Below are 13,941 nucleotides of genomic sequence, written 5' to 3' on the forward strand. Positions count from 1 at the left end.
GTATTTTCAGAGTATCCCCCCCTCTCCCAGTGTAGAGCCATTAATATGAATGTAATCTATACACTCCCTGGGACAAATCACTTTTAGTCACATGCTTCCTATGTGATTGAGTTTATAACTGGATACATCTTTGCATCAGAAAGCCTGCAATGAATTTGACAGTATTTAATTCCACAATCGCAGTATAGGAGAGAAAACGCTTCCCCCATCCCTGTGACAGTATAGCTGAATATGATTGTTTTTTATTAGACTGATTATTGACATCAGTGTGATACCTCGAGAGAGCTAGCTTGTTTTCCCCCTCTAGTCCATTTCGCTTGTCATGTTGTTGAAGCCAAGTTGACATTGCAGGGTCCATTATCCTGCTCCATCTGCAGCTTTTGTCTTTGGGTATTTAAAGCGTCAAATTTTCCTGTCACAGTCCAGGAGCCATCCGCTCATTAACCGTAATGATGGCAAGTGCTGTGAGCGGCCGACCAGAACCATAGCTGTGATTGGGGGAGCTCAGCCTGATGAATGAGTGACAGAAAATGGTGCGGAGACAGTTAGGAAGTGCAGAATAGCTACTATGAAGAGTCAAGGTGGATAGCAAGGTGGATATTTTACTCAACGAGCGATTGTTAGGATATTAAAACAGAGCATGTGTTGTATCTGTCTTAGTTGCTTCATGAATAGTTAGACATAAGGTAAGTCTGTTTATATACCAAATATGTCCTTTGGTGTATAAGTTCTTTGCATTTTAATTTTAAATGATGACATCTTTTTTTCGCTTAAATATCCAAAACTGGTGGCAAAACGTCCAACATGTCCTTAAAGTTTAACAAGGTTGTAGGTTTTATGTAATTCTTTATCTCAACAGATATGGATAATGAGTGCAAAGCTAATAGACTCCGTCTGTCTTTGAGTCTTCATTTGAAATGCGTATGTAATGACTTTGTGCTAGCTGCTGTCTGTCAGTCTTATTTCATTACAGGGCTGCTATATCAGGCACTTGGATAATGACTGAGGTGCCCGGGCAGTAATAGGAAAGAGCTGAAATCTTTTCTCTCACTTGTCTCTCCTCTCCGCTGTTTGCTTCACATCTTTCTTCTGTCACCTCCAAATCTTACTGTGTCCTTTGATTTTCCTCGCCTGATCGCTTCTTTTTCTTTCTCTTCTCTTTGTTGTTTTTCCCTCCTCTCTGCCTCCTCGGACAGATCTACCTGCGTTTTCTCGACTATGAGATGGCAAATTCCAATGAATGCAAGCGCAACTTTGTGGCAGTGTATGATGGCGGCAGGTGTGATTTTTTTTTTTGTACATCTTTAATGTGACATGCTCTTGTTGCACAAGAGGGCTTTGTTTTAAATCTTCAATTGTATAAATCACTTCACTCACTTTACTTTATCCTCATATAACAACTTTGTGCTGTTCATGAGCTTCTGATCTGAAAACATGAAATTGAAGTCGCCTAAAAAAAAACTATTTTAATTTAAGGAAACTGTTTAAGTATTTTAGCTGAGTTAAAGGGTAATCACATATTGGCTTTGTTGATGAAAGCTAGATAAAAAGAATGATGCTACTCATGTCTATATGGGAAATACAGATGAACTGAGCTGAATGACTGGAAAGGGTCAAGTTACAGCATATATAACATCACAACTTCATAATTTCCATTTATGCAGTCAAAAGTGGGAGTCTTCTCCCTCAATAAACATGAAGCAATAATTTTGAGTAACATGCAATGGAAATATTTTAAAAGGTTAATTTATTCAAATAATTCTTTACTAAGGGAATTGTGCTCTAAACTGAATGTATACCAATCGAGTTAATCAAATTTGATTAAATGTAAAATTTTTAAATTGTAAAAAAAATTACATGGAAAATTTACATGCAATTAAATTATTTAAATTCAGGAATTTGGGCAGGATTTCTTTTCAAGTTTAGGCAGCAAGCTTTAAAGCAGGGGTGTCAAACTCGTTTTATGTCGAGGGCCACATACAGCCCACTCTGATCACGAGTGGGCCGGACTTTTACTACAGGTTTAATAGAGATATTTCATTATAAGAGAAAGAAGGTCAGTTCCAACAGTACGTCTCAGTCTTTCTACATGATATATAAATGCTGCTGTAGCAAATGAAAGAAATGTGTCAGCATGACTGTTTGGGCTTTAGCTGTAAGAAATAAATGTGTACAGTTCAAAAACTGTCCTGTAATTATAACACTGAGCTTACAGACAATGTCAAAATGTCTAAAACTTATTAAAATACACTTAATTGTCCAAAAATGTAAGACCTCTTTCACATTTTCTAAAGCTATCCATTAGGCCCGACTGGGCGATTCTGGCCCCTTGGCTTTATGTTCGACACCCCTGCTTTAGAGGATCTGGATGCTGGATTTTATTAGCTGTGGGTAGAACCAGGTCAGGCTATCCATTCCAGTCCTCATGATAAGCTACACTAACCAACTGCTGACTGTAGATTTGCAGTTTAAGGACAGATATGAGAGCGGTATTGATCTTCTTATCTAACTCACAGCATGCAAGCTGCACACTTGCTTCTCGCGCACTTCTCACAAACAAGTCTATTAATATAAAGTAACCTGTTTTTAATCTCCAAATAATGAGATTTTGAAATCCAGATTAAAGAAAACAATATTTGATACACTGAGATAAGGATATAATTGAATCACTATCTACTACACACTTGAGCTCAGCGGCAGTTTATTATCTTGAGAGATTCAGAATATTTAGCAGTGATCAGACGATAACAGCCCAGAAAAAACAAAACCAAACATTAAAGTACCACGACTGCTCTTTCCAACTCTGTGGATTATTAAGATGCACAGTGACTGCCTATGTTACTGGATAATAAAGTATGCATGCTTATCTCGTCCCGTCATGTCTCAGTTCAGTGGAAGACCTGAAGAGCAAGTTCTGCTCCACGGTGGCCAACGACATCATGCTGGTTTCCACGCTGGGAGTCATCAGGATGTGGGCAGACGAGGCCAGCCGCAAAAGTCGCTTCCGCATCCTTTTCACAACCTACCAAGAACGTAAGCTGATCTTTACTGCAGTGTGATCTTCCTGCTTAGGCAGCTTTCTTCGTCTGGTCTTTGCTTAATTGCAGTCGCCAAAATAAAAGCACGTCCAAACTGTGAGATTTCTGCACTCTTATAAGTTTATGTAAACCTAAGAAACTTGAGTACAAGATCACGTTTGGTCTGTGCAGACAGTGCAATGCAAATACCTGCTGAAACACACACACACATGATACATTATTACGTCCTCTGATATTTGTTTTTCATGCTAAACCCCCCGCGGTGCAGTCATAATAACAGCTGGTCGACACATCGTGCAAACAAGGCTTTTGCCTCAACTAGATTTTCTTCTTAATTGAGTGTCGATCAGTGTGTAATTTCATGCTGCATTCCCGTTGGTTGCCTAGTAATCGCAGGTTATAGAGGCATTTACATTTTCCCACATTTACATTTTCCCACACTGTTCAGTTGCAGAATTATTCCAATAACGAGTTTTAAAACACAATCAGAGATATCACTGTGATTCTTGCACATTGGTCATATTTCATCTGGAATCTTTCGTCATAGGAAATGGTCTATAATGAGTTTCCATTAAGATTCATAACAATGTAAACAGCAGCAAGCAGGAAACCACCGAACACCATTTCCATCACAGGGAATCTTGCCTGTGGGTAAATGTGAAGATGACAGCACAGGTGGATTTGAGTTCAGCTCTGCTGCATTAACACAGGTGGAGCATCTGCACCAGCTAATTCCTTTGTTTAAAATATGTAGAGACTGTGACTGCACCAAACCTACAATATGTTCACATCTACCTGTCTTGTTTCAGAAAAAAATCAGTTTGAAATTCACACAAGCACACTCAAAGTCTGTCTATTTCTCATTCAGCGGATTTTCATTGATAGAGATAGTCGTGTGGAGAGGCCATTCTTTGTACTAGCGACATGAAGGAAGAGGGTCTGGGGCCCATTAGTCTACATCGTGTCAGCATCAGTCGGTGCCTTTTAATGACAAGGACACGAGGAAATAGGTGCACGCAGCTGCACACTATTGAGCGATTTCAGAAACTGAATGGGGCTTCTTTCTGAATGTAGATAGGATAAGAAAAAAATCTTAGAATATTATTTTCAAACTGTTTAAATGAAAGACTTACTGCATTTTAAAGTTATTTTAATGCTTTTTGCTGCCATTTCAAAAGGACTGGAACCACTGACATTATCATTTGTGAGAAGAACCATTAACTCATAAAAAGAGAGGTTTAATAAAAGACTGAACTGCAATCTGTTTATCACTTTACACACCTGCACCTTGTCTTCATTGGCTGTTTATTGTGTGCTTGTGCTTAGCTTAATCAGTAAGCAACTGCAATAGCGACAGAGTTGTTTACGTTGTGAAGTCAGTGTCCCCTTTGTGAGGCCCTTTCACCAAGCAGAGCCAGGATGTGCTGTTGCCGGGGCAACGCCTCTGCCTAAGTCACTCAGGCGATCCCCGGCCAGACCTCAGCCTTTAGAGCAGCATCCACCACAGCTCAGCAGCACTGCAGCAACCCTGTCAACAGTGAATGCACTAATGTACCAGAGCTGCGAAAAACGCAAACAATTAAACAATTCAGACTTTGCTTGTTTTACACTCTCAGGACAGATGTATTTGCTTCTATTTGATGTGTATAAAGTGGTGTTCTGTGTTGGGAAACGTACTATATTGTTTTTTATTAAGATGCCAAAGCACAGTTAATAACATGTATTCCTGAAGAGAAGAGTTTGTTTTAGCAGTTAATTGTTCCCCTTGACAATAACATTTTTGGTTTTAGCAGATTTCTAAAAAGTTTGTGGTTTTTTTTATGACAGGTGGTCTGATAAATTTGAAAAGCACTGTATTTGATATTGTTAGACACATTTACTGAACAGGTGCCCTCGGGTCTATTGTTTCAGTTACATGAACAAAACATTGATTTTTCTGCTGTTTGTTTTTAATGAACTCATCATATATTCCGACTATTTAAATCAGTCATTGAACATTTATGTGAGATAAAAGATCCCCCGTTAAACAGCCAAATGCAAGCTTAGAAAAAGCAATGTCAAAATATAGTTTAGATTTAGTTTTAACGAATAAAATTACTTTTTATTGCACAGAAATGTAACAAAAAGAAAAATGAAAGCTCAGAACGGCAAAAACCAGCTGATATGAAAACAAAAATAATGGCTTTCATGCCCTATGTGATCACTGCAGATGAGTGACTCTGCTGTGCGCGCATGCAGCTGCTTATAGCCCAATTGTTACCATAAGTGCTCCCCAGCCATGGAGATCCTAAACCATTGGATGTTTGTTCCCAGCCGTTGGTTCCCAGTGGAACCAGCGGCTCTTAGAGTACCGTTCAGACCTGCTGACACCCGGCAAACTGCTCATGTGGGAAACGCAATGTTCTACACCTGCTGACACTAGCACTGAACTTTACTGCTTCCATCCTCTCTCTCACATACACACACATGCACGCACACACACAAACGCATAAACAGCCCTGCTATGAAGGTAGTATATAGTTACAAATGTGAAGCATAAGTGATACCTACCTCTACCCAAGAACCAATTATGTCTTAGGTGATAAATGTACGCTTGCGACATCTCAGCTGTCAGCATTGTTACGGCTCATCTGCAACACGTCTCCCGGGTTGCAGATGGAAATTTGCTCTGGCTTCACTACACATGTCACTTTTTACCTATAGGAAAGCTTCTTTACTGTGTGCATGAAAGAGTTTGAGACCAACACAATATGCTAATGCCTGTCAGCGTGCTTGGTCTTAGATTAGATTATATCAACTGTAGGCACTCTGTTGCTTTGCAGTTAGAATGCTTTGGGAGGATTGTGGAGAGACTGTAGTGCTGGACATTGTAAAAAATCAGTACCAGATGCACTCTGCTGGGTAGTGTTACTGTATTTATTATCAGCAGTATTGAAATCTAGATAATCATAGCAGAAAATAAAAAAGAAGCATCAAAAAGGCCGTAGAGTAACAGAAAATAACTCTATGGGTAAAAAAAAAACAAGACTCAGGTAGGAGCTGACTATCCCAAATCATAACACGTGAGAGCTTGCATTATTGCAGGTGTTACCATGTACCAAACAAAAAAGATCTTTATTAAAAAATCACTTATGACAAAAAACAGAGACTCATCAAACTCATCTCATAGAAATATTATAACTGCACTTTAAATCAAAACCCCACGAAGCAGACATCTACAGTAGATTGAATTTAAAGATTCATGATAACCAGGTGTTGCTTATAGCACTTCACTGCAGACACCTCTTTGCTCTTAGACCCCGCTCTGCAGAGACACCCAGACTATTTTCATCAGCCACTCATTTACGACTTAATTTATGCTTCCAGCAGCGACTGTGGACATTTCTGTGTGGGCAAAAGAGCACTTTTATTACAGAATGTCTTGAAATTAATTTAGCAGGAGATTAGTGTGGATCACGCTCTTTATAACATCTGGTCTCACCCTGCGTTGAGTGGAAAACGAGAAGGCGTGGGCTCCCTCTGGTGGCTGTTAGCAAAAACAAACTGTCACAGCTTTGGTGTGGAGTGTACTACATGACATAAAGGATTAGAAAAACAGACTGAGGCTGGGGGCAGAAAATGAGAAGAGGAGTATTAGAACACACACAGAGAGCCAATATGACTCAGGAAATGCTGGCAAAGGCCCAGACAGGATGGGTTACAGAGAGAGATACAGATAAGTCACTCTAATTTGGTGTGTTATTATTCACTTGGGATGAGAGCTGGGATGAAAACAGCCATACATCACAGCGGTAACGCTGTCAAATAGTCCCCAGTTCTGCCATACCACTGGCAAGCTTCTTTAGCACCAGTGCCAGTGTTGTGTGTGAGTGGGGAGAAGGTGAGAGATAAAGACAGAAAGTAAGAGACATGCAAGAGACCAGGGAAGGACAGCTCCTCTGCAACAAAACAGCCAGCAGCTAAACAGAGCCATTCTGTTCACATGTCACTCACTTTTAAAACACAGAGAAACTGAAAGCGATCCTGCATTACTTCTGCTTTCTGCATCCTTTTCACATAAAGCTACATGGAGCAGACATATTCAGCTTCGTATGCTTTAGGGATACTTTTGCAAAATAACAGGAGGGTCAGGTGATACATATATAGGTGATCTATCAGAAGACATCAGTTACAATGAATAAATAGTAAAAAGGTCAATATCTTATCTTTTAATTAACTTGTTTATTTTTTAATTTCCAAGTAACACAGTTACAAAATTACAACCATGTGTGTAAATGCTTTAGACTGGTAGAATGGCATCAAATAGTTTATACAGTGTTAAACAGAAACCTCTTACTTAACACCCAGAAAATGGTCCGTTTAGATTTCCAGGTTCTTTTTAGAGAAAAGAGACTTTCTCCTAGCAACCCAAACTTGCCATACTTTGCCCTGGCAAGCCTGAGATGTAGATGTTGTTTTTCTGAACATCCCAAGGTCTCATCTTGGGATGATTTTGCCAAGACATCAATTGGGAAGACTGCAGCATTGTCCTGACACTCAACTGAATGTTGCACATCTGCTTTTATAGAGGTGCTCAAATTTGCTCGTGATCATTTAATCAAACGTGTCTGATTAGCAGCACCTGGCTGCTACTTACCCTCTTAAATCATAGGGAAGCAAGAAGGGTGTACTCAGCTTTTCACCTAACTACATACAGTAATCTTTTTCACGTGAACGTGAAAATACAGTGTATAATAGCTTGCAACATCAGCACATTGATTTGATGAATTTCTGAAGAATGGCTCTTCTTCCTCACACTGAGACAAAACACGTGAATGTTGTGTCTCCGACAGGTCACACCATGGGGGCGGGTGTCACGGTGAACAAATAAACAACATGCAGTATAAATAGAAAGGATTTGTTTTGGGTGTGTGTGTGCAAATGATTGTAAAATGTCATGACTTTTTCTCCAGACACCCCGCACACTCACCCGCATACAGCTCGCACACATACGCACACATAACAAGAAATTCATTCATATCCACAAGTTGTTTGAAGAGGAGGGTGAGAATGAAAATTCATGAAGAACAGATGGGTTCAGGGGAAGCAGGTTTGAACTGAGTCTGAAAATCTGCCACGCTGGACTTCTGCTCTACTTCTTATAATGATCAGTACAGTAGCGCATGTAATTGTCCTTTGTGTTTGCTATTTTTAGAGATGGTAAATATACTAAAAATTGCATTGAACTTGTCCTGTGAACTGAATGTGCAAATATAAATAAACTTCTTTAATGTCTTAATTGCTCATTGTGCTCTCTCCCCTTCCAGCTCCATGTGATGCAGATGCCTTCTTCTGTCACAGTAACATGTGCATAAATAACACACTCGTGTGTAATGGCATACAGAACTGTGTCTACCCCTGGGATGAGAACCAGTGTAAAGGTGAGATGTTACGTGTAGTTATCTGACCTCTCATGTCACAGCTTTAGCAGATCTCCAACAGCTAGTCACAGCAACACACAAAGATAGGAGTGGATGTTTAATGTTTCAGCACCATGGAGAGTGACACACAGAGAAACCTGCCACTTCTTGCTATATGCCACCCCCTTTCTTCCTTCTCCCTCTCCTCCCTCACCCAAATTTGAACCCATTGTCAAACTGATCCAAGCTGATGCCCCTCCACTGTCCTTTGTAGTCCCGTATTTTGAGCTAATGCCCATTTTTTTCATTTCCTCTGTCGCTCAGTCCTTCACTCCTCTCAGAATTGTAATGCCACCAAATCCATACATTGATCCCAAACATCTTATTACTGGCTGTTCATAATTTATAATGAGGAGGTTTGCTGATTGCAGTGTCCTTGATCTTATTCAGTAATTTAAGAAAGTGGAGTAAGAATTGACTAGTTCAGGGTTTTTTTTCTTTTTATAATGCAGCATCCTTCTTATTCAATACATGTATTTTTTAGACTATTAAAGTGTTTTGCCTGGTTTGCAAGTAAGATGTGTTCTTGCTATATTATTTTTTGTATATATTTTCTCCCTCAGATCGAAAAGTTGCACAGAAAAGATGCTTGCGTATTCTGAATGTGCACTCTAACCCTCTGAAGCTTTAAGCAGAACCGCTGACAAATTTTATCAATTAGGTAAATCCTGCGTGACCTATTACTCACTCAGACTACCAGATACCTTTCCAGCCTACAGTCTGAGTTTGAAATTGTGCAGAAATCAGCAAGAAGAGGGCTTGTCTCTCAGACTCCTACTCTGCTCTGGTAGAGTGTTGGCCCCACATTTGTCCTCATTAGCAGTAAAATGTCAAGTTTCATTTCTTTCTCCTTTACATGTCTGAATGTAACCATTTGCTGTCATTGAAGCTCAGTCCACTGCACTACAAGTTCATAAAGCATTTAAATGTCACCCTGATTGGCTCTCTGTACTGTGTGTGTGCGTGTGCGTGTCTTTATAGTAGCCCGTGTTATAAATAGACTAAAGCTGTGATCCTGTAATAAAATATATGTCCATCTGTTTGATAATTCATGGAAGTCACTTAATCTTAAGCTTAAGCTCTTTTAAAGGACATACCAGACCATTTGCTCATCCCATCACTAATTCCCATTTAGAAATTCTTCTAATGTTATGTATAATTGGTCCTTAAATTCAGACAAAAGCATGCTTCCAATTTCAGTGTAAGCGGCAGCTTTCATGTTGCTATCTAGCTAGGCAATTAAGGCAATAACCACTAAAAAGTTTCATTAATTGGTTGACGATGCACATCTCTAACTGATGTTATAATGTTGTAAGACAGCTTAAGTTAAAATAAAAACTCAAGTCTAAAGTAAAGCATGGCAAAATCTCTTCATCAGACATTTTTGTTTTGTGGTTTAGAGATTTTTTTTTCTTCTAGCGTCTACAAATTTGTGCTGACCTGGTTAATGGTTCAGTTTGGTTGGACTCGGATAGTTAGAAGTGGATACTGTAAGCAGAAAATCCTATAGAGCAGGACTGAGCTGTGTTAGTTCACACTGTTCCCCCACAAAATAACCAGTATGAAATCCTCAGAGTGATGCAAAATGTGCTGGTTATCAAGGCTTGTGCTGTACTACAGTAAACAAGGCATGCTAACTAACTTGTATTATGCTTCATTCCCTTTCTCTTAGAAAGGCTTAAAAAGCATTCAGTTGTGTTTGTCTTATTTGCACTTGGTTTTAAAATGTTACCACAACCTTTGTATCCAGTGTCAATCACATGTCCCCAAAGTGTCAAGGTGACTTTTGAAGATTTCTGCTCTGTCTGCGTGACTTCTACTAAGTCGTTTAACCATTATTTTTTTTCATCCACCTGTCAACAGTCAAGTGCAGCATTTGTTAGGATTGGCTTGCAAAGAAATGAAGTGTTTCAAGAATCAATATGGCTGTACGGGCTGTTCTAGTGGTTGAGCTGGCAGGACGAAAGTCATTTGTAAAAGGGCATGTGATGAAATAAAAAGGAAACAACAAACAAAGTTTTATTTTCATTTTTTTTTCCTTAAAGACCAAACAGATACAGTGATGTGAAAACGTGTTTGCCCCCTTCCTGATTTCCTATTTTTGTATGTTAGTCGCACTTAATTGTTTCAGATTATCAAATATTAGACAAAGATCGCACAAGTAAACACAAAATGCCGTTTCTAAATTAAGGTGTTTATTTTTAAAATCCCCAAAAGATAGACCAAAAAGTAGGCCACACATCATGCCACGGTCCAAGAAGTTCAGGAACAAGTGAGAAACAAAGTAATTGCGATCTCTCAGTCTGGAGAAGGTTATAAAGCCATTTCTAAAGCTGTGGGACTCCAGTGAAGACAGAGAGCCATTATCCACAAATGTCAAAAACATGGACCAGTAATGAACCTTCCCAGGAGTGGCTGGCTGACCAACACAGAAATGACTCATCCAGGAGGTCACAAAAGACCTCAAAACAACATCCAAAGAACCGAGGGCCTTACTTGCCTCAGTTAAGGTCAGTGTTCATGACTCTACTATAACAAAGAGACTCGGCAAAAATGGCCTGCATGGCAGAGTTCCAAGACGAAAACCACCGCTGAGCAAAAGAAACTTAAAGGCTCGCCTCAGTTTTGCCAGAAAATATCTTGACGATCCCCAAGACTTATGGGAAAATACTTTGTGGACTGACGAAGCAAAAGTTAAACTTTCTGGAAGGTGTGTGTCCCATTACATCTGGTGTAAAAGTAAGACAGCATTTCAGGAAAGCAACATCATACCAACAGTAAAATATGGTGGTGGTAGTGTGATGGCCTGGGGCTGTTTTGCTGCATGGAGGACTTCTGCTGTCTCCTAAAACATCCTGAAGGAGAATGTCCGGCCATCTGTTTGTGAACTCAAGCTGAAGCGCACTTGAGTTTGCAGCAGAGCAATTATCCAAAACACACCAGCAAGTCCACCTCTAAATGGCTTAAGAAAAACAAAATGAAGACTTTGGAGTGGCCTAGTCAAAGTCCTGACCTGTCCAGTCCTGTCCGATTGAGGATTGAGATGCTGTGGCATGACCTTAGAACAGCGGTTCATTCTCGAAAACCCTCCAGTTGTTACTGCTATGGGTGGCTTAGTTTAGAGAGAAGGTGAGGGTTTATTTACAGTGTGGCACCAAGTGAGAATATCTACTTAAATACAGTGAGACAGATAACACGGGGCTCCAGGGGGTGGAGGGGGGCCCGAGGGGAAGGTCCAAGGCGGGGTACATACACTCCTCTTCAACTTAATCCACAACTCACTCTGAATGTCCACTCCAAAATGCTCACGCTCACTCACACACATCCACAGAAATCCAGACGGCAGGGAATCTAGAAGGCGAGGCGCTAGGTAATGTGACGATCCAGCGAGGAAGCAGCCTCTCTTGCCAACTTAAGTAGTCTGCCAGGATCAGTGTGAATGAGCCACAGGTGTGTGTTCAGGGGGGGTTCAGAGGCGGGGAATCAAGGTCCAGTTCCACCCTGGTGGGAGAGGCGAAGACAAAAACCACACACACCACGACCTCTCCAGATCTTGAGAACCATGACAGTTTTTCTCTTTTTCACACAGGGCTATGTAGGTTTGTACTTTTTCCCCCATTATATTAAACACCTTCATTTAGAAACTGCATTTGTATTTACTTTTGTTGTCTTTTTCTAAATTTTGTTGATGATCTGAAACATTTAAGTGTGACAAACATAGAAAAAACAGGAAATCAGGAAGGGGGAAAAGACACCTTTTTACAGCACTGTATGTATGTAAATATGTGGCCTACAAAAGACATGTGGCCAAATGTGTGAAGTGGTTAAATGTTTGAATCACAGCAGGTCTTGGCGGTTGTTTTAACTTATAATCATTGCTGACCACTTCTGGTCTAATTGCCCGAGATACATTTTAAAAGTAAGTTAAATCAGGCTCTTAGTGTTAACACTGTACACTGTTTCCTGGAGGGGTTTATCTTAGTAAATCCCTCAGGATTATATTGCATTCACATAAAAAAAAACTTTACCTTTTTTGTTTTGCTGTTTTTCTCCCACACTACAGAAAAGAGGAATGCCAACATCCTGGACAACCTGAACAACACTAATGGGACCATAATTGGCGTCACCTGTTGCATTGTCTTCATTCTCCTCATCATCTCTGTTATTGTCCAGATCAAGCAGCCACGCAAAAAGTATATCTTGCGACGTGAGGACTTTGACCCCACCATGTTCCAGGAGGTCTTTGAGCCACCTCACTATGAGCTGTGTACGTTACGGAGCGCCACCACACCCACAGCGGCCTCAGCAGACTTAGTCGACCTGGCTGAAGACTTTGAGAACTACCACGCCCTTCGCCGTGCCTCTTCCCGCTGCGTTCACGATCACCACTGTGGCTCCTCCTCCAACCCCGGCTCCGCGCACATATCCCAGCTGTCACTCAGTGCACGAGAGAGCCGGGGCAACTTGAGCGCCCGTGATGCTGCGGCTGCCACTCTGCTCACAGACCTTCCGCAGCCTTCCATGGCAGTGCGGCCGTTGTTGCCGGCCACGGGAAATCGCAGGAGCATCTTGGTCATGAAGCACAGCTACTCACAAGAGGCAGCAGACAATGGATGTGACCTGGACGACGACCTGGAAGAAGTTCCCACCACCAGCCACCGGCTTTCACGCCACGAAAAGGCAGTACAGCGGTCAGTATCCATAGATTTCTGATCAGGGAAGAGCAACAACCCCAGAGTTAACTATGGGGATGTTTTGAGATATATGTGGGATATTTACATTTATTTTTTGCATTCCTTTCATTTTAGCTTCCTATTTTCGTTTATTATTTTGATATTACAATAACCTTTATTTTTGCATTGATCCTTGTTATTTCCCCTTTTTCCTACATTAAAAACATTTTCTCAAAGGGCTGCAATACAAAGGACAAATATGTCTTTGTCCCGTCTTGCATGTTAATCCTTGAAAATGTAAAAAAAAAAAAAAAAAAACCCTCTTCCAGCTAGCTTTTTATGAATGTTGATTCACAGCTTTCCTACTCTAAACTCTACTGTGCTTTGAGGTTTGTCAGAGATCTTTAAGAAGACACAGACCTCAATTTAGCAGATGATAACTCTGTAATCGTCTGGTTTGACAGTTTTCCACAAGGGCTTGAATCGGTGCCTCACAGAGATATTTAATTCACTGACATCTATTCAAATGAATGCAGTTTGCTATAAAATACGCATTTGTATTTCTAACTGTGATAACTGAAAAAAAAAAGATAACTTGTAATCTCTATCCAGTAGCACATTATTTTGGCATGAGCAAGATTTTCTATAGAAAAAAGATTTTACTCTGTACTTGTACCGTGACTGCTTGAAAAGCAACTGTATATGTTTACAAAATCACTATGTGAATCAGAGTACATTTGTTTTTGGGTTTTTTGGAGGAAAAACTTTAAA

General features: G+C 40.3%; 1 protein-coding gene across 15 annotated transcripts in view; it reads left to right on the forward strand.

Annotated features, from left to right (window-relative positions):
- The window catches only part of neto1l (neuropilin (NRP) and tolloid (TLL)-like 1, like), a 450,458-nt gene that overhangs the window by 432,591 nt on the left and 3,926 nt on the right, over positions 1-13,941 (forward strand). For all 15 annotated transcript variants that reach the window (XM_082546524.1, XM_082546514.1, XM_082546523.1 and 12 more), the window contains 4 exons: positions 1,197-1,279; positions 2,888-3,033; positions 8,345-8,458; positions 12,561-13,188. In XM_082546524.1, the coding sequence (XP_082402650.1) occupies positions 1,197-1,279; positions 2,888-3,033; positions 8,345-8,458; positions 12,561-13,188 (971 nt within the window). The remainder of the gene's footprint in view (positions 1-1,196; positions 1,280-2,887; positions 3,034-8,344; positions 8,459-12,560; positions 13,189-13,941) is intronic.

Source organism: Aulonocara stuartgranti (genome assembly GCF_965226115.1).
Source record: "Aulonocara stuartgranti genome assembly, chromosome: 9".
In the NCBI taxonomy this organism is placed as follows: domain Eukaryota; kingdom Metazoa; phylum Chordata; class Actinopteri; order Cichliformes; family Cichlidae; genus Aulonocara; species Aulonocara stuartgranti.